This window comes from Oncorhynchus tshawytscha, linkage group LG04 (assembly GCF_018296145.1).
Source record: "Oncorhynchus tshawytscha isolate Ot180627B linkage group LG04, Otsh_v2.0, whole genome shotgun sequence".
Taxonomy (NCBI): domain Eukaryota; kingdom Metazoa; phylum Chordata; class Actinopteri; order Salmoniformes; family Salmonidae; genus Oncorhynchus; species Oncorhynchus tshawytscha.
The window spans coordinates 54,528,872-54,556,445 of NC_056432.1; the positions used below are offsets into that span (position 1 = coordinate 54,528,872).

Below are 27,574 nucleotides of genomic sequence, written 5' to 3' on the forward strand. Positions count from 1 at the left end.
TACAATGTAGAAAATAGTTGTTTTTTAAAGCTCATGAATGATTAGGTGTATCCAAACTTTTGACTGGTACTGTGTGTGTGTGTGTGTGTGTGTGTGTGTGTGTGTGTGTGTGTGTGTGTGTGTGTGTGTGTGTGTGTGTGTGTGTGTGTGTGTGTGTGTGTGTGTGTGTGTGTGTATATATATATATATATATATATATATATATATATAATATATATATATATATATATATATATCTTCTTTCTATTCTTTGCATTTGCTATCTGCCCTGTTATTTGTATTATGTATTGTCAAAGTCTTATGTATTGTTGAAGACTATAGAAAGTCGGATAAATGTTTATATAATAAGGGTTGTGTCTTTGGCATCCACAGTTCACTTTTCTACATTTCACTTGTAAAATTTACTGTATCTCACTTCCCGCGAGTGCCATTCTTTTTTAATGCCAACTGATTATTTATAGGTGATTTAAGTCTAACTCAGTCTGTATTGAGCTAGAACATTTGAAACTGTGGCTTATTAGTCAAAATAAACCTCTTGGTTCGAGCTAGACGATACTTGATTTTGGTCATTTTATTTATTCATTACACAATGATGTCACAACTGTTAAGCCTCATCACATTGTCCTACATCAGATTTGACTCTGGCCAAGACAATGGCTGAAACAGAACTAGGCAGCAACAGGCACTTTTTTTCCCATTTTAAACTGAAAAGAGAAGTATCAGACCCATGGGACAGGCTGATCTAGTCAGTACGTTTCACGTATTAATGAATCAGTGGGTTTATTTCTTGGTTCTCATTATTGCAATTATTTTTCCAGGTTCATGTTGTCCTTGCCAGGCAATGGATAAAAAAATGTCCCATCGTTTTTCCCTCTTTTCGTTTAGGGGCCATGATGGATATTGAGTTTGATGAACTGTGAACTGTAATATTTGGTTATGTTATATAACCGGCACATTGGAAACAAGCATTCATTATTAATTCTGGCCATGTCTGCAGCTGCAAGGAGATTGCAATGGATAGTTCACAGAAGACAACTGCCTGGAAATGCTGGATGATTTATTGTTGCTTTATATCCAACCACTGCATCTGCACCAGTTATTTTACATAACAATGTAGCTACATCATTAGTTGGAAGTGATGTTGTTTAGGGCTATAAAGTGTATGCGCTTTGCACACTATCGCATGCATAACGGCTGCACTACTTACACAGTAGATTGCTCATATCTTAACAAATAGGCAGGAATATAATGGCCATGGCATCCTAAAGCAATCTGGCAAATGATCAATCAGTCTCATGAAGATATGTCTTTCAAAAATGACTAATATCTACAAATGATGACCTAAGGCCTATGTACAATAAGCACACAAAATAAGACATTTGTTGAAATAATTTCATCCCAAAAAATATACATTTGTTTTAAAATGGAAACTGCAACACATTTTTTTTCAGCAGAAAATACAAGCCTGTGATTGTGAGTCAAGGAGTAGGCTACGTACTGTGAATAGGATTTACGTAGGTGTATTGAGAGAGATGAATCCCTTGTTGCACTTGAAGAGTGACGTGATTTACAACAACAACAAACAACTCAGCAAACAGTATCACCAGTGTTCTTGTAAATACAACACGTGCATGTGAACTAGCCATAGTTATCATTTTAATAGGTTGATTATATTCCGGTCTGTTACAGTAAATCTTAGTCTCAGCATGATAACGGTAGTGCTCATTCAGCTATGAAAAGCTAGCTACTGTATAGCAGGTCAGGTCCAAAGTTATATCAGTTACGCATAATGAGCTCTGAGTATAGGAAGTATCAATAAATAAATATATTACATCAATGTCTGCCCGGATGTGGTGTTATGGGCTGATACTGTACATAGTGCTCTCTGGATGCCTGGGTATTTGCACATCCTCAGTTTAATTCGACTCGAAACAGATTTTGGCATTACATATTTCGAAGATCGTGCAGGTAGCTTTTTTTTATTTTCACACACGTTGTGTGTCCGTATGTAAAGTTTCCAATGACACAGTATGTTTCTCACTGGCTCAGTCTATAGCACTTCACTTGACAAAAGCTACATACAAGCAAAACTACATGGGAGAAAAATACCTTTTGTACATAATAACTGAAGCAAAGTGGGTTGAATGGAAACAGGTGTGAAATGGGATAAGTTGATAGTTGTATTGAACTACTTTGAATATAACATGTGTAACAACTCTCGTATTCTCCAAAGATAAAATATAGCTGCGCATATTCATAAAAATGACAAATACCGTATATTACCTGATTAAACACTGCATGATTTTTTTAAATCCATAATTTCTATAACTTTAGCTGCCGTTTTTAGGCCCTGTGTAATGAGATCGACTTTAAAACGTATAGTCGCCTGTAATTCCATCACAGGGCTTTTGAATCTCCGATCCATTCAATATTGGCAGGCTTTTTACTTTCTGCTCGGCGCATTTTCTCCATTGCTTTCCAAGTGTGTGAATACATCACTTTACAAATACAATGACAGCTCTACTGTAGAATAATTCACTTGTGTTAATCATATCATTACATACCGTACACATAATCCCCCATACCACAGAAACACAGACATTACTTATCATGTGTATTCTGTTCAGCTATAAAAACAGATCATAGAGGTGGTTAAGTATAGGTACTACAAGTATTACATTGCATTGATGAGTTTCGTTGAATATATCAAATGTGTTCGTAGTTGGAAATCTTGGGAAATTCTGTGATATCCAGTGATATATCAGTTCGGTGTATACTATTGTTGACATGTTATAGGATGCTGTGGGATAAATAATGTCAGGCAATGGGATAATTTCCATATCATTTCCATATATATATATATATTTCCATTTCCATATAAGTGGATACATAGATTTAGGCTCTTAAATCCTGATCCAGGAAGGCAGGATCCGGAATTACTCAGTCCAGCCTTGTATGGTTACATTTTTATGTGTGGTATACTATTTGGGTATTTGGAATGGCAAAGCGGACAGGTGGTTATCTTAGTCATACAATGGGTGCCACATGGCGATCTGCTTACGGGGGTTGTCTAGCATCTGCTGCCAGTGTTGGAGGCCAGTATTAGAGGCATGTAAACCCAGCTGACAGCGGCCCAGGGACTCCTGCTCACCAGGACCTGCCTGATTCAAAACCTCCAAGTCCAGACTGGATTTAGATAGCAGCTCGCGGGGAACCTCCAGCATCATCATCTCATTCCACACTGGGTTCATCTTGTGCTTGACCCGTCGCGTCTGCTTCTTCTTCAGCTTGGTAGTCTGGTGCTTCAGGGCCAGTTTCACAGACAGGTCTAGGAACAAGGAACAAATCCGTCACTGCAGTGAAATCCACCAACAACAATATTTTTCAATTTTAGTATACTCTGTCGTCAACCTGTGGCTGAATGGTTGTTCATGGTTGTATGATTTGAAGAGCAGTTGTACGCATCATACAATATGAGCTGCAATGGGTCATATTAATAAACAGGGTGTACCTATGGAGTCCTTCAGCTTGTCCGACTGTAGTCCTCTAGCCTTCATCACAACTACTCCCAGCCGGTTGGCTGCAGGCAGGTAACTTATGGACAGCAGGAGCTCTCCCGCTGACTGGACATCCTGCTGATTATAGTCAATCACACCAGTTCACTGTGATTAGAACAAGTCACATGAAAACCTTTACTCTGCAAATAATGTAAAAAAAACAGCACATAAAACTGCAACAGACTTTGGTATACATAGGTTAGAACAAATATCAAAATATGCAACGTCGATTTATGAATGACAATAAGGTGTGTACACGTGCCTGTTACCTTGACGCCATCATTAATGGACACAAAGGTCTGATTCACTAGTAATCAAATGGACTGGATGAATGGCTGTGTGAGTCACCTCTGTGCCTCAGGAAGATTAGGATTCATTAGGCACAAATCATTATAATCACTGCTATTACGCTTCTGATGCTACTGGTGAATCTCACATTGATCTGAAATCGTGCCACTTTCATAAATGGTCTTCGTCAGTGGGTTAGCGGCATACTGCAATATGCACCAATATGTCACTTTACTAAGTGGAATATCAGAGACTCTTATAACCAGGGAAGAGTCTGTTGTAAAAGTAATATCATTTGAACGTAATGTGTGTGTAGGAGAGGCTTTACAGTCAACACTCCACCTTTTGTCAAACTGTTATCATGCATAGCCAACTATGCGGAGGGTTGATTAGTGAAAGTGTTTGATATCTAGGATCTTTGGTCTTCCAGTAGTGCACATAAGAGGAAGTGGTTTGTAATATGTCGAAACAGGCCACACAAAAAATAGGGAGCCCACTAATGGGCAAAAAGTCAAGGGTTATGCATTAGTGAATATGCAGCGTAGACGAGGCATAAATTGCTTTTTTAGGGGGTGCTTGAAAATGACATGTTAACTACATCCTTTTAACAGCACCAAAGAGCACAGTACAGTTTTACAGCTTGAGCGTCCCTTTATAATCTGCGATCCATGGCAAGTAAACACTTTAAAGTAGCAGCCTGACTTGCTCTTGGATTCGCTGTGAGCAATATATCAAAGGAGTGGTAAGTAATCGATGCAAAGGGAATGGGGTAGTCTTGTTCTTTGAATAGTGTTCTTCTCTGAGTCAATAACTCCATACAACTAAACTCAACAAAAAAAGAAATGTTGCTTTTTCAGGACCCTGTCTTTCAAAGACAATTAGTGAAAATCCAAACAACTTCACAGATCTTCCTTGATAAAGGGTTTAAACACTGTTTCCCATGCTTGTTCAATGAGCCATAAACAAATCATGAACATGCACCTGTCGTTAAGACACTAACAGCTTACAGACGGTAGGCAATTAAGGTCACAGTTATGAAAACTTAGGACACTAAAGAGGCATTTCTACTGGCTCTGAAAAACACCAAAAGAAAGATGCCCAGGGATCCTGCTCATCTGTGTGAATGTGCCTTAGGCATGCTGCAAGGAGGCATGAGGACTGTAGCTGTGGCCAGGGCAATAAATTGCCATGTCTGTACTGTGATGCCTAAGACAGCTCTACAGGGAGACAGGATGGACAGCTGATTGTCCTCGCAGTGGCAGACCACATGTAACAACACCTGCACAGGATTGGTACATCCGAACAGCACACCTGTGGGACAGGTACAGGATGGCAACAACAACTGCAAGAGTTACACCAGGAACGCACAATCTCTCCATCAGTGCTCAGACTGTCCACAATAGGCTGAGAGAGGCTGGACTGAGGGCTTGTAGGCCTGTTGTAAGGCAGGTCCTCACCAAACATCACTGACAACAATGTCGCCTATGGGCACAAACCCACTGTCGCTGGACCAGACAGGACTGGCAAAAAGTGCTCTTCACTGATGAGTTGCGGTTTTGTCTCACCAGGGGTGATGGTCAGATTCGTGTTTATCATCGAAGGAATGAGTGTTACACCGAGGCCTGTACTCTGGAGTGGGATCTATTTGGAGGTGGAGGGTCTGTCATGGTCTGGGGCGGTGTGTCCCAGCATCATCGGACTGAGCTTGTTGTCATTGCAGGAAATCTCAACACTGTGCGTTACAGGGAAGACATCCTCCTCCCTTATGTGGTACCCTTCCTGTAGACTCATCCTGACATGACACTCCAGCATGACAATACCACCAGCCATACTGCTCATTCTGTGCGTGATTTCCTGCAAGACAAGAATGTCAGTGTTCTGCCATGGCCAGTGAAGAGCCCGGATCTCATTCCCATTGAGCACGTCTGGGACCTGTTTTGTCGGAGGGTGAGGTCTAGGGCCATTCCCCACAGAAATGTCTGGGAACTTGCAGGTGCCTTGGTGGAATAGTGTGGTAACATCTCACAGCAAGAACTGGCAAATCTGGTGCAGTCCATGAGGAAGAGATGCACTGCAGTACTTAATGCAGCTGATGGCCACACCAGATACTGACTGTTACTTTTGACCCCCCCCCCCTTTTGTTCAGGGACACATTATTACATTTCTGTGAGTCACATGTCTGTGGAACTTGTTCAGTTTATGCCTCAGTGGTTGAATCTCGTTATGTTCATACAAATATTGACACGTGCATTTTGCAGAGAAATTAACGTCGTTGACAGTGAGAGGACGTTTCTTTTTTTTTGTTGCTGAGTTCACAACCAAATCAAAGGTTTAATGAAAATGTTTGTCTCTCTTTCAGTGGACATCTAATAAATGAAATATCTCCTATCTTTCTTCAGTGGAGTATCATAGTGTGTGATTTCCTGAGGAGCTATAGCGCAGTCTACTGCTGCGTGTGTCATCCCTGGCTTCTGTCAGCCCCATCTGCTCCTGCGCTCTCTCTATGCAGCTAGGACCATTAAATAAAGAGCTGAGAAACTTCCCACTGTGCTCAATTAGAAAATAATTTATAGCTATTTTTCCGCAGCGGCGTGTATCACTTGCGTCACAACCCACATCATACAAACTCCCGCCTTCCCCTCCCTACATCTCTCAGCCTCCTCCTGTCCTCTGTCTTCTCTATCTGCTCTTTTCATCTTTGGCATGACTTATTTATCTCATGTCATCCTCGTATCTCTCTCCGTCATCTCCCACTCCCTCTCCAGCTCTCCATCATCCCTATTTGTGATTCCTGGCAGGACTTCAGGCTCTCTTGCGCATCCCTGAAGAAAAAAAAAAATCCCCAGGGTTTGTGATGACGTAGATTCTGATCTGCTGCCTAGCTCGGAGGCTCACGATGCAGCAGCCAGGAAAGACTGGAGAGCTGGCTGTTTTTTTAAATTAAATCCTCATTATCACACAGGTGTCCCTGTAGCTGATGTTTTAATTGAATAACAGCTTGTGGGTGGACAGAATGAGCTGTTTTGACAGAAAAGAGAAACCAGATCAAATTGGGTTTCTTAAAAACCCCTTTTTCTTTAAAGGCTTCCCAGCCTTTCAAATGGATCAGAAGCTAATAAACTGAAAAGGACTTGCAGTATACATTTTCCCTCTGTATGTACTCAATCCTTTCAGAGATTTCAAACAAAACGACCAACAACAATCTCTCTTTTAACTCTATATACAAATCCTCCCTGTGTCACTGAGACTGAGGCGTGAAATGGATTGCATTTTTCTATTGCAGCTTGAGTAGCTGTCCTTTTTACTTAATCATCTTTATGTTACCATAAAGGCGGATGGTTACAACTGTATCTTGAGGAGGCTTAAAAGTGCTTGTTACAGGGTAGCCATACAGACAGGCAGATCAAACCTAGCCATTGAGCTAAATTAGTTTGGCCTTGAATAAAACATATATTTTGATCACAGTGCCTAGTATTCAGTTTCACCAGATCTACAGAACAGTTGTCTTGTTTGCGAGCTGGGATGGCTCAAGTCACTATCAGATCACAGAGGGGTAGGGTCTCTCGAAGGATGCCATGGCAACGCCTACTTTTTATAATGAACACCTTCCGACAGCTCAGAGAAGCAGAGGAGAGACAATTAGCACAGGTTCGAGATAGTTAGTGGAAACACACTAAACACACAGTGACGCATCTCACCCCAATTCAGTATCACTCATGATTCCACCCAGTCTTCAAAAGAAAATAAACAGTTATAGTACTCCTCATGACTAAAAATTATATATGTGATGGTCTTGAAGAGGAACACAGTCCTACACAATTCAATTGACAAAAAAATATAATAATATTGGAGGGAACAAATCACCCGGTGATTTGGCCTCTATTTTTGGCTTGCTACGGCCGTCTGGGAGAGAGAAGAGGAGGAGCTGGGATCCTCTGAGAGGTTTATGGGTCTGTTCAAGATGGTCTTTGACCATCCTCCAGAGGGCAGAGAGGGAGGGGAGTGACTTCTCCAGCTCCAATAAGGGTGCCCAGACCGCTGCGAAGTACGCCCTCAGATTTCAGACTGTGGCAGCCTCCAGCAGATGGAATGAGCCGGTGAGGACTGCGTGAAAAGAGGTCCAAACGGAGTTGGCGTGTCGGGATGACAACCTATCCTTGGACGCACTCATCGCGATGGCCATCCGTCTGGATAATCTTGCTTGGGAGCGCCGGCACCCACCCCTCTCCTCGCCCTCCTCCTTTGGCTGTTGTGAGACAGAGCCTGAACCGATGGAGGTAGGGGCCACACACTTCTCCACGGCAGAGCGGTGTCGCCAGAGACAGCTGGGGCTCTGTCCCTATTGTGGCCAGGAGGGGCACCAGCTTCAGTGGTGTCCGGTGCATCCTAACCCGGGGTCCACTATGGCAGAGGGGCAGCCCTGTGATCTTCCATCTCCCAGGGTAGGCTATGAGTATCCAATCATCACCGTTTCCCGACAAACCCTTTCTGGTTTCCATTTCACTGGCTGGCTGTCCCTCATGTGTTGTCTCTACAGCACTAGTGGACTCCGGTGGCGCGGGGAATTTAATCAACCAGGCCCTCGCCTTGTACCCGCTCTCCTCTCCTTTTCCAGTCCAAGCCCTGGATTATCGACCATTGGGATCTGGCACTATCACGCACATCACAGCACCACTCACCCTCACCGTGGGACCATGTACCAGGAAAGCCTTCCTCATCATCACCGCTCCTGTACACAGTCATCCTCGGCCTCCCGTGGCTCCAACGACATAACCCCACCATCTCCTGGTTGAAGATGAATATCACCGCCTGGGGAACAGGATGCAGGAGGACCTGCTTTCCCGTACCCTGTGGTTCCACGTTGGTTGAGAGTTCTGTGATTGTTGGCCACTTGTTTTGGGATGTAGACGTGGACATCCACCAGGCTCTGTAAAGGGAATCCGCTCCGGATACCTGTCCTCCAGAGCACATATACGTCCCCACGGGGGTAAGAGATCAGCTGTTGACCTGGGCACACACATCCCTCGCCGCTGGGCACCCAGGTATCACCTGCACCATCCAATCCCTCTCCGATAAGTACTGGTGGCCCACCTTGGCGCAGGACGTTGCCCCCTATGTCAACTCCTGCTCTGTATGTGCACAAACCAAATCTCGCCGGTACGCTCCAGCAGGGCAACTACTTCCCCTTCCCGTGCCTCAGCGGCCTTGGTCCCATCTGTCCATAGACTTTGTTAATGATCTCCCCCCTTTCTGATGGTTTCACCACTGTTGTTGCTCCCCCTCTCTAGCGCTCAACGTCGCCGGTCTACTAACCACCGGCCCTACAACCATCATTAAGTACACTTGCTTCCCATCATTACGTACACCTGGACTTCATCATCACCTTGATTACCTTCGCTTTATTTAGCCCTCAGTAGCCTCAGTCATCGGGCAGTATTGGTTTGTTTTGATTCATGTTCTGTACGCTTCTCGTGTTTTACTTATCTTCATCATTATTAAACTCACCTTCTGCACCTGCTTCCTGACTCCCGGCGTATACGTGACAATCCTTGAGAAATGCCGGTGGCTATGACAGAAAACAAATTTGAGGTGGCTTGGGGGTGTTGGTGTGGTTTGACGTGGGTGTATCTTAGGTGTGTCCTTGCCACCACCAAGACACCCATCTGTCAGAAGCTTGCCCGCAGCTGCCCCCCCCACCCACCCACTCAGTCGCAACAAACCTCCTAGAGGGCGAGTTCAACAACTACAGATGTATGATGAGATGCCGGAGGAAACTTTGAATAGGTCAGTAGCCTACAGAGTAATATGAGAAGAATGCAATTGTTATTTTAAGCTAAGTGTTTTGATAACTTTTAAATGTAGTAGCAGAAAGATGTGGAATAAAAAAAACTTTACATAATACCATAGAAGCAGTGTTCTGCTAACATAACAATGAACACCTTTCATTGTCATTCCCAGCCGATACAGACACTGTGACTAATTAAAAAAGACAATACAAGTCAAAGTTGTTTCTAGTAAAAATGTTTATGCAGAGTGTAAGCTCTCTCTCCTTTCAGAGACATCAGTATCAAGCCCATCTGTCAGTCTGGACTTCATCACATCATCTTGCAAGTCTCCATGTCCTGGCCCCATACATGTTTCTGTGAACACATACACATAGTCACTGTTCTATTACCAATGGCAGTTAGGATAGGTCATATCTGATGCACAAACAGGTACTATGTTGACGTTTTAACAGGTCAGACTAAACCTACCTAATGCTGTTCTCCCCATCAACGACCGTTGGTGAGCAGGTAAGAGGTGAGGCTGGAAGTGAGGTATTTGCCAGAGCCCCTTTGATGGGCATAGCAGCGTAGATCAGATCCTGGCCCCTCATCAAAGATACTGGTCGGTCACACGCACACACACACACACAGCACTGATTATGATTAGCCTGGTGAAACCAACCTGATCGTTGCGTTCATCTTTCTATTTCACTTCAGATCAATCTTGTTCTACCAAGCTAGGTTATGCTCCGGACATTATATGCATCTAAAAAGTAGAAAATAAGCAACAAGTAATGTCAGTTTACATCAATTGTGTTTCACAATTGGGTTATCAAATGAATCAAATGTAATGAAGTGGGTTACCTTCTGTATTGTTTACAAATGATGCCGCAGACAGGTGAAGGTTGCTGGCCGGATACTTGCAATTGGAATGCTCACAGCGAGGGCCCCCTTGCTGGTCTCTATACTGCATGTTTGGTTGCAAAAAGGACATCTCTCGAATAACAATATGTATATTGTGCCCTCGACACTAACTTAGAGTGGCATGGAAATATGATTACATCGCTAGCCAAATAATTAGTAGGAAACAACTTTGCCATAGTATGATGTCGTCAAATAACATCCGCTATGCTAGCGATGATCGTGATAATGATTATCAATATACATAACCAGATACATAACCAGCAGTCTATGGTCTAGCTAACAGTATACTCACCATCACTGGGGACCAACAAACTCCAGCCACCTATTCCGCATGATAGGGTCCTTCGGCAGGGCATGCAAACCATAGTTGTTGGCTGTGCATCTTGCTGGAAGCATGCGTTGCATGGTCAATCCGTTTAAGTCTTTTCAGTCTCAAACTGCCGTGATCCTTTGAACGTGTTGGTTGGGGAGCCCCATTCAATGAAGGTAGGCGAAGTGGGCGGAGTGGACATATGGCCTTATGTACACTTTGTAGTCAATTTTGATACTAAAATAAATGTTTCTGACTCATAGTCCTGAGGACCATGCCTCAGGACTACCTGGCCTGATGACTCTTTGCTGTCCCCAGTCCATCTGGCCGTGCTGCTGCTCCAGTTTCAACTGTTGTGCCTGCGGCTATGGAAACCTGACCTGTTCACCGGACGTGCTACCTGTCCCAGGCCTGCTGTTTTCAACTGTCTAGAGACAGCAGGAGCGGTAGAGATACTCTGAATGATCGGCTATAAAAAGCCAACTGACATTTACTCGTGAGGTGCTGACCTGTTGCACTCTCGACAACCACTGTGATTATTGTTATTTGACCCTGCTGGTCATCTATGTGTTACGTTCCCCAGTTTCTGTGTTGAAGTTTGTTTATTTGAGTGTGTGTTTCAGGAGATGGCTTCCTGAAATTCCCCAAGCAGCTGATTGGTCGACTCCACGGCTAATTGTAGCTGACCCCGCCCCCTCGTCAAATTACAGCTGTATCCGATTAATCTCCTTCTGAAGCTATATAAAAGCCAGTGTTCTGTTCAGAAGAGAGATGATAGCTGGGAGGTCATTGCAGAAAGATTGATTGTGATATAGAGAGATGATTGCTGAGAGAGGAGGCTGATGGCTCAGGGTTATTTACTGTGTTAGTTGTAGCTGGGAGCAGTTGGTATGTACTGTGTTAGTTTGTTGCTCAGTCAGATAGAGCATATTTGATGTCCTGTGTTTCTCAGTTTGTGAAATTGTTCCCAGGGGGGAAGGGGAAGGCACCTAGAGAGTGTTTAGGCAAGAGGCCCGCGGACATACATACTGTATACCCGTAGTATATTCACTGTCTAGGCACACTAGGTAAGACCTGGGTGGACCACACCCTGTATTTTGGATAGGGCACCAGGTGATGCTAAATTAGGTAAGTAGTGGTTAGGCAGGTAAGATAGGAGAGGGGGCTCTGATATTTACTGTATTTGCTTTGGTTCCGTCCAGCCCCTTTTCCCCATATTACCGTGTGAAGGAATAAATTCCTAGTAAGTGGTAAATTCTGCCTTTTTGTCATCCTTACTCGCACCTACAGTGCATACTTCTTTCACTTCACGGGGAGTTGAGTTGTAGCAGGGTGTTGCATTCCCTCTTCACAGAGGCGTGTGTAACATATGAACATTTGAACATCTTGGCCATGTTCTTTTATAATCTCCGCCTGGCACAGCCAGAAGAGGACTGGCCACCCCTCATAGCCTGGTTCCTCTCTAGGTTTCTTAAGTTCTGGCCTTTCTAGGGAGTTTTGTGATTTGATATCGATGCCACATAGGCCACAAGGATTTGTTGTTTTTTAGGGGCAGTCACTCTTTAACTTTGCAGCCAATGCCATCTACTATGTATCAATGGTAAGAACAGGGTAGTCTACCTGTTTTGGTGGTTGAAGGTCGACCCAGCAGTCTGCGTTGGACATCATGCCCACATCAACCAGCTTGAACCTCATAACGCCGAGGTTGGTGTTCTGGGAGAAGCGGTCACAACTGTGCAGGGAGAGAGCCACTTCGCCCTCCACCTCATACCCTCCTGGCAGGGAGAACACCAATCCTTCCTCCCAGCGGGTGTGGCTGGTCAGGCGTCGCGACGAGGTCTGGGCCTCCCTCTGTCCTGCTGCAAAGGTCAGGACTCCGGCCACATAGCCCTCACAGCCCGACCCCACACACAAATGCTCCGCTACAGAGAAAGACAGAGAGGGGAGGCAACAGAGCGAGGGGAGCAAACCCTGAGAATAGCAGTCTATTGATGTAGTTTTAATTACATTTTTACATTTTACATTTTAGTAATTTAGCAGATGATCTTATCCAGAGAGACTTACAGTTAGTGCATTCATCTTAAGATACAGTAGCTAGGTGGGACAACCACATGTCATAGTAAGTACATTTTTCCTCAGTAAAGTAGCTATTAGCAAAGTCAGTGCTAGTAAGGAGAGGAGTAAAGTGTGTTTTTATTTCATAAAAGGCATTCTTGAAAGGGGGGATTATTTAAGATTCTCTTTGAAGAGGTAGGGTTTCAAATGTTTTCGGAAGATGGGCAGGGACTCCACTGTCCTAGCTTCTTCCACCATTGGGGTGCCAGGACAGAGAAGTGCTTTAGGGGTGGGAGGGCTAAGAGACCAGACGTGGCACAACAAATTATTTGGGTTGGGGTGTAGGGTTTGAGCATAGCTTGAAGGTAGAGAGGGGCAGTTCCTCTTACTGCTCTGTAGGCAAATACCATGGTCTTGTAGTGGATGCGAGCTTCAACTCGAAGCTAGTGGAAGAGATTCTCATTAGCTGTTCCCAATTCCCTATTTCTGAAATAAACATATATGACAAAGTCTGCCAAATATCTTATTATGTAGAATACACTGATGCTAGAACTGTATAGGCTATGTATTAATAAGGAGAGTATGTGTATGCCAGGCAGGACTCACAGACAGCTGGCCTGCAAAGAAGAGGGCACGACAAAACCTATTCCCCCCCTCAGGAGACTGAAAAGATTTGGCATGGGTCCTCAGATCCTCAAAAGGTTCTACAGCTGCACCATCGAGAGCATCCTGACTGGTTGCATCCCTGCCTCGTATGGCAACTGCTCGGTGTCCGACCGCCAGTCATTACAGAGGGTAGAGTGAACGGCTCAGTACATCACTGTGGCCAAGCTTCCTGCCACCCAGGACCTTTATACCAGGCGTTGTCAGAGGAAGGCCCTAAAAATGGTCAAAGACTCCTGCCACTCTAGTCAGAGACTGTTCTCTCTGCTACCACACGGTACAGGAGTGCCAAGTCTAGGTCCCAGAAGCTTCTAAACGGCTTCTATCCCCAAGCCATAAGACTCATGAACTCCTAATCAAATGGCTACCCCCCCCCTCTTTTACACTGCTGCTACTCTCTGTTATCATCTAGGCATAGTCACTTTAATAACTCTACCTACATGTACATATTACCTCAACTAATCAGTGCCCCCACACATTGACTCTGTACCGTTACCCCCCTGTATATAGTCTCGCTATTGTTATTTTACTGCTGCTCTTTAATTACTTGTTACTTTTATTTCTAATTCTTATCTGTATTTTTTTAAACTGCATTGTTGGTTAGGGGCTCATAAGTAAGCATTTCACTGTAAGGTCTACAGCTGTGGCCAAAAGTTTTGAGAATGACACAAATATTAATTTTTATAGTCTGCTGCCTCAGTTTGTATGATGGCAATTTGCATATACTCCAGAATGTTATGAAGAGTGATCAGATTAATTACAATTAAATGCAAAGTCCCCCTTTGCCATGCAAATTAAATGAATCCCCAAAAAACAAAAGGACGAGCTGACATCATGTCAGTGATTCTCTCGTTAACACAGGTGTGAGTGTTGACGAGGACAAGGCTGGAGATCACTCTGTCATGCTGATTGAGTTTGAATAACAGACTGGAAGCTTCAAAAGGAGGGTGGTGCTTGGAATCATTGTTCTTCCTCTGTCATCCATGGTTACCTGCAAGGAAACACGTGCCGTCATCATTGCTTTGCACAAAAAGGGCTTCACAGGCAAGGATATTGCTCCCAGTAAGATTGCACCTAAATCAACCATTTATCGGATCAAGAACTTCAAGGAGAACGGTTCAATTGTTGTGAAGAAGGTTTTAGGGCGCACAAGAAAGTCCAGCAAGCGCCAGGACCATCTCCTAAAGTTGATTCAGCTGTGGGATCGGGGCACCACCAGTATAGAGCTTGCTCAGGAATGGCAGCAGGCAGGTGTGAGTGCATCTGCACGCACAGTGAGGCAAAGACGTTTGGAGGATGGCCTGGTGTCAAGAAGGGCAGCAAAGAAGCCACTTCTCTCCAGGAAAAACATCAGGGACAGACTGATATTCTGCAAAAGGTACAGGGGTTGGACTGCTGAGGACTGGGGTAAAGTCAATTTCTCTGATGAATCCCCTTTCCGATTGTTTGAGGCAACTGTAAAAAAGCTTGTCCGGAGAAGACAAGGTGAGCGCTACCATCAGTCCTGTGTCATGCCAACAGTAAAGCATCCTGAGACCATTCATGTGTGGGGTTGCTTCTCAGCCAAGGGAGTGGGCTCACTCACAATATTGCCTAAGAACACAGACCTGAATAAAGAATGGTACCAACACATCCTCCGAGGGCAACTTCTCCCAACCATCCAGGAACAGTTTGGTGACGAACAATGCCTTTTCCAGCATGATGGAGCACCTTGCTATAAGGCAAAAGTGATAACTAAGTGGTTCGGGGAACAAAACATCGATATTTTGGGTCCATGGACAGGAAACTCCCCAGACCTTAATCCCATTGAGAACTTGTGGTCAATCCTCAAGAGGCGGGTGGACAAACAAAAATATCTAAAGACACTGAGGCAGCAGACTTAGTGAAAATTAATATTTGTGTCATTCTCAACTTTTGGCCATGACTGTACACCTGTTGTATTCGGCGCATATGACTTATAAAATGTGATTTGATTTGAACCTGTGCCCTTCGTTAGCATATCACAACAAGCGTATGATGCTGGTGTGAACAGAGTGACATCTTGCAACCCTACCCCCACCACCAACTAACACCCACCCACCCGCAAGGCAAAGTAGACGCATTGCTGACCTTTTCATTGGGTGGGCATCAGCATCTACAGTCGATAAGCGTCCACATACGCTAGCCAACAGAGTGCCAACACAAAGGTGTCCGAGCTACTCAACCCCTTATCAAATTACCCACAGTCTTATGAAGAGGGGAGACCGGAGGATTGCTTTGTCTCACCACAAATTAAATACATTATTTTGTAGATGGAGGACATAAAAGAAGCAAGGCAGAATATTGAAATAGATGAAGCCAGTGTGGTAGTGTTTGTGCGTCATCACTTTGCCACTTTATTGGCTTCGGGAATATTGCTCCACAAGACACGATGCACTGAGGGGATTGGGTTGTGAGGTCTCCATTTACAATTTCCTGTCACACCCTGATCTGGTTCACCTGTCTTTGCTTGTCTCCACCTCCCTCCAGGTGTTGCCCATCTTCCCCATTATCCCCAGTGTATTTATACCGGTGTACTCTGTTTGTCTGTTGCCAGTTCGTTTTGTTTCTACCAGCAGTTTTCCCGTGCTCCTAGCTTGCTCTAGTTCCCGTTTCCGACCATTCTGCCTGCCCTGACCCTGCCTGCTGTTCTCTACCTTGTCACACCACCCTGGACTACTGACGCCTGCCTGCCCTGACCCTGAGCCTGCCTGCCCTCCTCTACCTTTTGGACTCTGCTCGGGATTACTGACCTCTGCCTGCCCTTGACCTGTCGTTTGACTGCCCCCGTTTCTATTATAAACTTTTGTTACTTCGAAACTGTCTGCATCTGGGTCTTCTCCTGAGCCTTGACAATTTCCATATATTTGTTACTCTTGATTGACTGTTGCCTCACATTGATTTATTATATTTGCAGACAACTGCCAATTTGTTTTTCCCCTAACTTTGTTTTCATTTGCAGAAGACTTCTGCTTGTTTACCTCTTTCGATAATGTTAATAAATTGGGTTTGACAAAGAAATGCACTGTCATGGAAGTACTTAAATAAACTTAGCAAAAAAATAAATGTCCCTTTTTCAGGACCCTGTCTTTCAAAGATAATTAGTAAATATCCAAATGACTTCACAGATCTAAATTGTGAAGGGTTTAAACACTGTTTCCTATGCTTGTTCAATGAACCATAAACAATTAATGAACATGCATTTGTGGAACGGTCGCTTAGACACTAACAGCTTACAGACGGTAGGAAATTAAGGTCACGGTTATGAAAACTAAGGACACTAAAGAGGTATTTCTACTGACTCTGAAAAACACCAAAAGAAAGATGCCAAGGGTCCCTGCTCATCTGTGTGAATGTGCTTTAGGCATGCTGCAAGGAGGCATGAGGACTGCAGATGTGGCCAGGGCAATAAACTGCAATGTCCGTACTGTGAGACGCCTAAGACAGTGCTACAGGACGGACAGCTGATCATCCTCGCAGTGGCAGACCACGTGTAACAACACCTGCACAGGATCGGTACATCCGAACATCACACCTGCGGGTCAGGTACAGGATGGCAACAACAACTGCCCGAGTTACACCAGGAACGCACAATCCCTCCATCAGTGCTCAGACTGTCCACAATAGGCTGAGAGAGGCTGGACTGAGGGCTTGTAAACTTGTTGTAAGGCAGGTCCTCACCAAACATCACTGACAACAACGTAGCCTATGGGCACAAACCCACCATCGCTGGACCAGACAGGACTGGTAAAAGGTGCTTTTCACTGATGATTCGCAGTTTTGTCTCACCATGGGTGATGGTCGGATTTGTGTTTATCGTTGAAGGAATGAGTGTTACACCGAGGCCTGTACTCTGGAGCGGGATCTATTTGGAGGTGGAGGGTCTGTCATGGTCTGGGGCGCTGTGTCACAGCATCATCGGACTGAGCTTGTTGTCATTGCAGGCAATCTCAACGCTGTGCGTTACAGGGAAGACATCCTCCTCCCTCATGTGGTACCCTTCCTGCAGGCTCATTCTGACATGACCCTCCAGCATGACAATGCCACCAGCCATACTGCTCGTTCTGTGTGTGATTTCCTGCAAGACAGGAATGTCAGTGTTCTGCCATGGCCAGCGAAGAGCCCGGATCTCAATCCCATTGAGCACGTCTGGGACCTGTTGGATTGGAGGGTGAGAGCTAGGCCATTCTCCACAGAAATATCTGGGAACTTGCAGGTGCCTTGGTGGAAGAGTGGGGTAACATCTCACAGCAAGAACTGGCAAATCTGGTGCAGTCCACGAGGAGGAGATGCACTGCAGTACTTAATGCAGCTGGTTTTCACTTGTTCAGTTTATGTCTCAGTTGTTGAATCTTGTTGTGTAAATATTTGTATGAACATATGTTAAGTTTGATGAAAATTATATGCAGTTGACAGTGAGAGGACGTTTCTTTTTTTGCTGAGTTTATGTTTAATAGGTGAACTAGGGTCAACATTATGTTTAGTGATACCTCACCCTTCATAGTTTGGCCCTGTCCGGGGGTGTCCTCAGATGGGGCCACAGTGTCTCCTGACCCCTCCTGTCTCAGCCTCCAGTATTTATGCTGCAGTAGTTTATGTGTCAGGGGGCTAGGGTCAGTTTGTTATATCTGGAGTACTTCTCCTGTCCTATTCGGTGTCCTGTGTGAATTTAAGTGTGCTCTCTCTCATTCTCTCTTTCTCTCTTTCTTTCTCTCTTTCGGAGGACCTGAGCACCAAGGACCATGCCTCAGGACTACCTGACATGATGACTCCTTGCTGTCCCCAGTCCACCTGGCTGTGATGCTGCTCCAGTTTCAACTGTTCTGCCTTATTATTATTTGACCATGCTGGTCATTTATGAACATTTGAACATCTTGGCCATGTTCTGTTATAATCTCCACCCGGCACAGCCAGAAGAGGACTGGCCACCCCACATAGCCTGGTTCCTCTCTAGGTTTCTTCCTAGGTTTTGGCCTTTCTATGGAGTTTTTCCTAGCCACCGTGCTTCTACACCTGCATTGCTTGCTGTTTGGGGTTTTAGGCTGAGTTTCTGTACAGCACTTTGAGATATCAGCTGATGTACGAAGGGCTATATAAATACATTTGATTTGATTTGATAATTTACATGAAGTGGACATACTGGCAGAGGATACTGTTGAGATCGTTGCCTTACCTTCTATCACGGTGATATGTAGCTCGTTCTGGTCAGTATAATAGGTGAGAGAGAAATGCAGCTTAGGGTGGAAGATGGAGCTGCTTGTTGTCATCCCATTGGTAAGATCCCTGGCACAGGGGGTTTCGTCCTTTGAGTCTGGGAAAAGAGGCTGCGTTAGGGCTGGGAAATTCTACGGTTACAGGTTTGCATTGAGACTCCAAGCAAAAACCATTGATTTCAAAGTTTTACAAACCATACAACTCCCTCCACGAGGACTACTTTTAACAATTAACACTGAAGATTTGACAAAAAAACACATTTACTGGAAGAAATATGCAGATGCAAAGTTTGGAAACAGAATTTCGGTAAAATATCCAGTTTTTTTATGTGTCCATGTTTTCCAAAAACTCTTAAATATGTGCTCTGAATTTAGATTTAACGGCATTTGCAGAAATATTGAAAGCTATGGCATGACACATTGAGTTTGAAAAAAATATATTTTGGTCATTGAACTACAGCAAGTGAAGTGGATTTACACCCGGTAATGGAATTTGTTCATGGGTCTTTGATCTGTACTACACAGGAATGCATAATTATGGATATGAATGTCATTCTCTTCATGGTGACGTATCCTAAATAGGTATACAAAGGTAGAAATATGCAATATACTCCTTTGCATATTTGGGTATTATTCTATACACTGGCTATTATTTTAATGAGCTCTGCCCCCAAACAAGACCAAATTTGGTTGGTCCAGACCAGACCAAATCTGAACCAATCGTAAACGACTATGTTTCACAAGTTTTGACATCGAAGTACAGCACAGTAGAGTGCAGTAGAGTTCAGTACAGCACAGCACAACACAGTAGAGTAGAGTTCAGTACAGTAGAGTTCAGTACAGTACAGTACAGTACAGTACAGTAGAGTTCAGTACAGTACATTAGTGTACTCAACTCCAGTGTGCTCTACTGTGTACTGTACTGAACTCTAGCCCAGTACTGTACTGAACTATACTCTATTTTTCCTTGCTGTACTGTACTCTACTGTAATGTACTGTGCTGTCCAAACTTGTGCACCCAACTGTGGTTTGTGACTAACTATGATTTCCCATTGTAGCCAATTCAATTGCAGAAATTCTGTTACCAATGTGTTGGAATTTCGAGTTTTAATCACTTAATAATTCATAAACAAAATTGGTATCAGTAAAAACACTATAACTAATTGATAGGTCTACCTTTACTTGTTCCTTCTGTGAACTTTCATTATCCTCCCTCATGAGGGAAAGAAACTAGAAAATATCTTGAAGATATGTGGGTTTTTGGTCATGTAATTTCAAGGCTCAAGGAAGTTTTTCTTAAACTTACAGAAGGAAGAAAGATTTCTCCAAAACTAAATATAACTGTTGGTATTAGTTGGTAGGGGTCTATACTTCAACATTATTGTGTTTTGATGTATTTCTGATACATTTTTAGACTATTTCTGTTAGATGTTTTCTAAGACAGAAGAAATCAAAGCCTTTGCTTATTCCAAATTGTTAGGAAGGAAAATGTTTGACAAATGTATATACGCCTTACTTTCTCAAAAATATAGACTCTTAGCTTTCATTTGACACCCAATGTGATATGCTCATATGAACCTAAAATGTTGGTGCCCATGGGTCCTTTTATATGGAAATGGCCGGCTGTTTTTCTTCCTAGGGACATCGAATGGTAAATGTGTGCATCAACTAAACCATGAAAATCAGTGTATCTTAAATTTATTTTAATTTTTTTCAAAACAATTATTTGAGAAATAATTAATAGTCAAGTGTGTGTGTTAATTTTTATTTTTTTCAAATAATAAATCCAAGTATCCATCTATTGCCAAACTGTCTGTTACTGTAAGGCAACTGCATTTAGGTACATAAAAGCCCTTGTCACACCCTGACCATAGTTTGCTTTGTATGTTCTATGTTTTGTTTGGTCAGGGTGTGATCTGAGTGGGCATTCTATGTTGGATGTCTTGTTTGTCTGTTTCTGTGTTTGGGCCTGATATGGTTCTCAATCAGAGGCAGGTGTTAGTCATTGTCTCTGATTGGGAGCCATATTTAGGTAGCCTGTTTGGTGTTGGGTTTTATGGGTGATTGTTCCTGTCTTTGTGTTTGTTACACCAGATAGGGCTGTGTTTGGTTTTTCGCGGTTTTGTATATTGTTCTATTTTCATCTTGATTAAAGATGTATCACAATAACCACGCTGCGTTTTGGTCCGCCTCTCCTTCAACAGAAGAAAGCTGTGACAGCCCTGAAATCCTTAGATCAGAGAAAGCCTGCAGGTCCTGATCTTTTGGATCCCTGCTTTTTAAATCTGGCAGCTGATTTCATAGCTGAACCACTTAATTCTGAAAATCTGGAAATCAGCATTTGTCCTACCACTTTTAAAAGGGGGAGATCCAACTCTTTTAAATAGTTATAGGCCAATCTCAAAGCTGTCACCCCTGGTGAAAATACTTGAAACCCTTGTGAGTGAACAGTTAAAATAGTTTTTATTTACTAACTCTATTTTATTACAGCAGCCATGAAGGTTTTAAATTATATCACTGAAGCCCTTGACAAAAAACAGCACTGTGTCTCACTTTTTATTGATCACTAAGGCTTTTGATACAGTTGATCATGCTATACTAAGGCAGAGATTGTCGAGTGTAGGTCTTTCAGAGCATGTAGTTGCATGGTTTGCTAACTCTCTGTCTGATATAACTCAGTGCACTCAATTTGATGGGCTTATGTCTGTTAAATTGTCTTTAATGGTGTGCCCCAAGGCTCTGTACTTCGTCCTCTCTTATTCACTATTTATATAAATGATTTTGACAAAAATGCCCAAAATGAGCAACTTCATTTTTATGCTGATGATACTGTTATTTACTGTTGTGCCTTGTCTCTTACAAAAGCTTCCCAGAACTTGCAAACTGCTTTTTATACTGTTCAACATACCTTGTGTCAATTGAAGCTTATCCTCAATACTGACAAAACTAAACAAATGGTGTTTTCTAAAGCAAGAAATAGACCTCTGAACCTTTCACCTATTACTACCTGTCAGGGCAAGGAGATTGAGGTTGTAACCTCATACAAATATCTTGGAATTTTAATTGATGATGGCCTCTCTTTTAAATTGCGAATAAATAACAAATAAATTGAAGCTGAAATTGGGATTTTATTTTAGGAATAAGGCCTGTTTTTCTTTTGAAGCCAGAAGGAGGCTAGTACCAGCTACATTTATGCCTTTACTAGACTATGGGGATATTTTATATATGAATGCTTCCGCTCAGTGTTTGAGATCAATTGACACCCTTTACCATGGCACTTTGAGATTTATTTTAAACTGCAAAACCCTTACGCACCACTGCACTTTGTATACCAGGGTTGGCTGGCCTTCTAGTCACTCATAGGCTCAGGCACTGGTATACTTTTATTTACAAAGCCATTTTGGGTTTACTACCTTTTTATTTGGGCATTTTTAATGTTTAGAAATGTGCTGGGTACTCTCTTCGTTCGCTGGACTTTATCCTGATAACTGTTCCAAATGTCCGAACTGAATTTGGTAAAAGGGCTTTTATGTACTCTGCGCCATCGTCTTGGAACGCCTTACAAAATACCTTTAAACTGGAAGAACTTGTCCCGATTGGTATTTTTAAATCACTGATTAATGATCTTGAGGCTGATTCCCTGACCTTTTCAATGTTTTTAATTTGCTGTTTTTGATTTTGTTATACTCTTGTGAATTCTATGTTTTTTACTAGAATACTTGTAGTTTTTCATGTTGTTTGTCTGTAATTTTTGTAATGACTTGGTGCTGCCTATCTTGGCCAGGACGCTCTTGAAAAATAGATTTTACATCTCAATGAGCCCTTCCTGGTTAAGTAAAGGTTAAAGGAAAAAAGAAAGCACCAAGAATAGCAGTATGAAGCTTTTAGCCCTGTGGGACCAGTCCTATCCATCATGCATTAGGTTCCATTGACTGGACACATCAATAACACTGAGTGGATGAGTGTAGGGACTAGGGAGGGAAGGAGGGAGAGCGGGGCAAAGCCTTTGATCACAATGCTCTGGCAGGAGGAGAGGTACGTTAATAACACAAACAATTATCTGGACAGAGTGAGTGGTAACTCTAATAGTAGGAAGTGATTAATTACAGTAATTACCAACAAAATGTGTTTCTGCCAATAATTGTTTTTCCGATTTACAGCGAAAAAGTGGATGCAATCCAAAAATCCATTTAAATGTACAATTTCACCTGAAAAATGTTGAATCTAAATAACTGAAGAGTATTACACATTGTATAACATGGTGAAGGCATAGTAGCTATGAAAAGAACAGGAAATTATAAAGATATTTCTTTTGTTCAATTCAGGGTGTTTGTTATTGGTTGGGGTTTACCTTGTCTGAGGATCGTGAACGTGTCAGAGCTGTCCGTTGCTTGGTTACCAGCATCAGGCTCAGTCGAGGGTCCCTCGGGAGAGGGTTCGCCCCCCTTCTCTGAAGCATGATCAGGGTAGCTGATGACCTCAGATGAGGTCACAGACGGTTTGGGCTTGTATATTTTGGGAAATTTCAACAATGTCCTTGGTTGGATGGGCTCTGTGGATTTTTCCACACTGAACTAGAGGAGGAGAAAGAGTTGGTTAAAGACAGGCTCATAAAACTGTACTATGATACAATGTGTGGTGAGAAATCACAAATAGTTTGTAGACTGCTTTCATGAAGATTTAGTATTGGTCGTGCAGTTCAAAGACAGCTTGCCTGCTGTATGCAACCAATCCCAGAGGGGTTCATTACGGCCATAACAGTCCATTATCACTGCAGTCTGGCAATTCACAGGAAAACATGGAACACCAATTTACAGTGAATGCACCTCTCTGGCAGTCAGCTAAGTGTGGGCCATTCAGATGGGTGAGTTATGGTTATACTGATAAGAATTTCCATCCATTCTCCTGGGCTTGCACCATTACTCTCCCAAATCAAACTCTAAAACTGGTAACTGGTAGCCGTTATATTAAAGTATAGAACTTTATTCATGCTTGTGGAATAAATTGCACATTGTTAAGTTACATTCCATAATGGGATATAAACATTTCAGAGGAAGACTAAAGAGTAAGGTTATTATCTCTCCAACCAGCAAGTGTTCTTTCACCTTCTTAGCAACACATTTAAAGTACTGCAAAAAGCAAGCTGACTGGAACATGGTGTACCCCTGGAGCATGCATCATGTGTGAGGGCTTGTGTAAGCTGAGGAAAGGAAGACTGTGTGCAGCCTGGTCTCATAGACTAGACTTAACATAGTAAATGTAAATCTGGTATGATATATTACATTTGGTATGGTTACATAAGACAGAAGGTTAGGAGTTAGGTTAAACTCCTAACCCTAACTCTAACAATCCTTTAATTAACTTAACTCCTAACCCTAACCCCTAGCCTAGCTATTGTTAGCCACCTAGCTAACATTAGCATTAGCCACCTTGCTAACGTTAGCCACAACAAATTAGAATTCGCAACATATCATTACAAATTGGTAAAATATTGTACGAATTGCAAATCATAATATTTCATAAGAATTGTCATTCATAACATATCATACAAAATGGATGATGGACATCCACAAATGAATTAATACCAAACAAAACTTAACATATCATACTAATTGGAGTGTCCCGGATTTACATTTACTATATAAGGTCTACCCCTGAGTCCAGGTTGTAGCGTGAGCTGCACGGGTACCCTGCTCCTCCCTCCTCCCCAAATTACACTGACACAGATGTGCAGGGAACCTATGCATTCATTATTAGGCTAGTTCTAGCAGTTTTTCCCCGCTCATCATCTTGTCACAAACTCATCGGATGGGTATCTGCTTCTAACACCATTATTTAGCCATCTTCAAATGAGACACATATGCAGGAACACTACACAGCCCATAAGGAAATAGGAATTTCAATTAAACACACTGTAGTTCTTCAAAGTGGTTGCTGAGGTGTTAAGTCTGCTTCAAAGCTATGGAATCTCACTCCATGACTAATCAGTCAAGGTCAAATGTGGACATACGTGCGACACCTTTTCTTTGGCTCAGAGAGAGGACGGGTGGGTTCACTCTAAAGGGGACTGCAACAGACAGTCAACCTTTCCCACAGAAAGGACACGGTTTGTGAGCAGAACTTTGATACAATGCCACAAGTCGAGTCACAGATTAAGACCCCTGCAGCCCATTGCAACATGAATACAGTGCTCTACTAACTGTACTCCAGTGCCCATAACAGTAAAAAGACTACAACAAATGATCATCAGAGGAGCCAAATGGAGGGCTCTATCTTACCGCAGTCCATTATTGTAATGTAACCCCTATCTGATGTTTTTTAACTGCTGCATTTCCTGTGTTACAATCTATATATCAGTTAAGGGTGATATCAAAGGTTGTCATAAGCAGATATGGCAAATCGTCTTCGCCCACTAACTTCCCTGTTCAAAAATCTAAAGACTAGTTGTTATATTAGTGTATTAACCAACTGTAATTAGCTATATTATTTACCAGGATGTCATGCCACTCAGAGTAACTGTAGTTACTCAAATCAAACATACAGGACAAAGCTTTCTGCACTACAATTATAGATCACCTATGAGATAGCTCTACACGTGATATGACATTTAGTCAATGGTATCACTCAATAACCATGGCATTCACTCCAGTCCCACGTCACATAAACCTAGTCACACAGATTCACCAAGTCACCTGCGGTGTTGGTAATTACCCTCCCAGGAAAGTAAGTTCTCCAATATCTGAGTTCATGTGCAAGTACTGTAGTAGGGCAGCTCACCTGCTCTGAGGAGTGCAGAACACTGGGTTTAGCCTTCTCTGGGTCTGCATCTTCACCACTTTCCAGCTTGCCTTTCTTACAGGACCTGCAGATCAGTGAGAGCCCACAGAGAGTGAGGATGCCTGACGCAGTGCCCAGCGTGGCACCAAGGACAGCAGCTGTGGTGAAAATCATGCTGGTCAACAAGAGCAACACAGGAGAAAATAAAGAGGAAGAAGAAAGGAAGCTAAATATGTCCAAGTTACTCTTCAGGCAGCATTACAAATAAAGATGCGGAGATGCTGATTGGTTAGTCTGCAGCAAATGTCCCACAAAAATAGGACGATTTTTCAGGAGACAGGCTGCACTTCATTCGGGTCCCAGCAGTTGGTTGCAAGCACTTTCAGTATGCAGTTCCCTCATCCAGAGACAGAGGGATAATGTTCCTGTCTGCAGAAGAGAACAGCATGAGAGAGAGGAAGTCCGCCTTGTCTACTTGCATATATTCAGTGAGAGGAGGGATGAGAAAAGACAAAGGGAGAGAAAGGAGTGGGAGGGTAGAGGCTGGCTGGCTGCTAGCTGGTTAGGACAGAATATGTATGTTTCATTGATGCTTCCCTTCTCTGTCTCTTTGTGCTCTTTAGCTCTACGTTCCTTTCTCTTCCTTCCTTCTCTTCCTCACTACCACTTTCCTGTTGCCCTCAGATCCATCCATGTCTGGCATCTGAATGACGTCAGAGGTAAAAATCCTACTCCCCAGAATAACCTTTTTTTTTACACACCAACAGAAAGTTTTAAAAAATAGGCTGATCTCATTCCCCTTCTCTCAACACACTATCCCCATTATGCTGTTCAACCAGGAGAATGTGCACCACCACAATATTGCTGTTAATTCCTCATGGTTAAGCAAAGGATACCTCTCTGAATTAAACATCTCTCTGAATCTGAAATTGCTAGAGTAAGAAGACATTTCATTTAGCCACATGAACAGTCAAAAACAAATCTATTCTCGCTGAGGGGTAAAATCTCCCATCAAATTCTATATTTGGTCCCCCAACTTTTGCATTAATATGCAGTTTCCATGGAAACAACATAACCCACACTCCAAACAGACCCTCAAAATCTGTGAACATCTTGGGGCAAAGCACTGTTCTTGGCACTGCCGTAACCAAAAGTATAGTACTTGAACATGACAAATAAAAAGGCTCCATGGCTCATTACTAACAACAGTAGCTGACTGCAAGTAGTTTCACTTTGCAAGCTCTTCTGGAAACATGCTGTATAATGAAAGCCATCATCATAGCTGTCTGGATAACTTAATAACACTTCAGTCTTCTTTTACATTCCATCCCCATGTCTAGATTAATCACATCCTGAAATGTCCCCCAGGGCACTGGCCATCTTTCCAAACTGTGTGATGATGTATGACGTATGATGCCTCAGTTTGGTTTTCCTGACCGCTTTCATTCAGAAGGCAATACTGGTTCATAAATCTGTTTTTTTAACACAGCTTATCTATACATTTTAAACAAAAAGATAGCATTCTATAGGTATACATGTATCCAGCAATCTACGTCCAACGTTACACCCGCAGTAGGCCTTTTGCCTTTTGGTAGGCCGTCATTGTATATAAGAATAAGTTCTTAACTGACCTAGTTAAATAAAGGTTAAATAAATAAATACAATATTATCATTTCAGACAGTGAGGGAAGTCCCTTTTAAGACAATACTCATTCATGGATTTGAATTGAACATGCAAGAGCACAATAGGATTACCCAATGCAGAAAATAGGCCTAATCTTTGATGCCATCTTGAGGATGTAAGAGAAAGTAAAATCTGCAGTTGCTTCATTCATTTTTGAACGTATAACTTAATGATATGTAGCCACTGATTCTTGGAGAATGCAATTTATTAACGCTGCATGAGCTTAGTTCGACTGTAGTACCCCATCAGAACCCAAAATATAAGATTGTTTTACTCCAATGTTCGTAAAGAAAGTAAATGTAAACATCGGAAGCTCCCGA

General features: G+C 42.8%; 1 protein-coding gene and 1 long non-coding RNA gene across 4 annotated transcripts; both read right to left on the reverse strand.

The window, feature by feature from the left end:
* Positions 1-1,036: 1,036 nt before the first annotated feature.
* Positions 1,037-27,530, reverse strand: syt13 (synaptotagmin XIII). Of its 2 annotated transcripts, none has more exons than XM_024418617.2 (6): positions 25,571-27,530; positions 23,145-23,367; positions 18,754-18,891; positions 12,465-12,766; positions 3,512-3,632; positions 1,037-3,328 (listed from the first exon to the last, which is right to left on the reverse strand). In XM_024418617.2, the coding sequence occupies exons 1-6, from the start codon at positions 25,742-25,744 to the stop codon at positions 3,024-3,026; spliced, it is 1,263 nt and encodes a 420-aa protein (XP_024274385.1). In that variant the 5' UTR covers positions 25,745-27,530; the 3' UTR covers positions 1,037-3,023. The 2 variants fall into 2 exon arrangements, with proteins under 2 accessions (XP_024274385.1, XP_024274384.1); XM_024418616.2 differs by having other exon boundaries at positions 3,512-3,635; positions 25,571-27,448.
* Positions 9,567-11,179, reverse strand: LOC112249025. 2 transcript variants are annotated; one of them, XR_002953300.2, is made up of 4 exons: positions 10,827-11,179; positions 10,475-10,577; positions 10,100-10,376; positions 9,567-9,985 (listed from the first exon to the last, which is right to left on the reverse strand). It is a non-coding gene; the product is annotated as an uncharacterized LOC112249025 (long non-coding RNA). The 2 variants fall into 2 exon arrangements; XR_002953299.2 differs by having other exon boundaries at positions 9,834-9,985; positions 10,100-10,229.
* Positions 27,531-27,574: the final 44 nt, after the last annotated feature.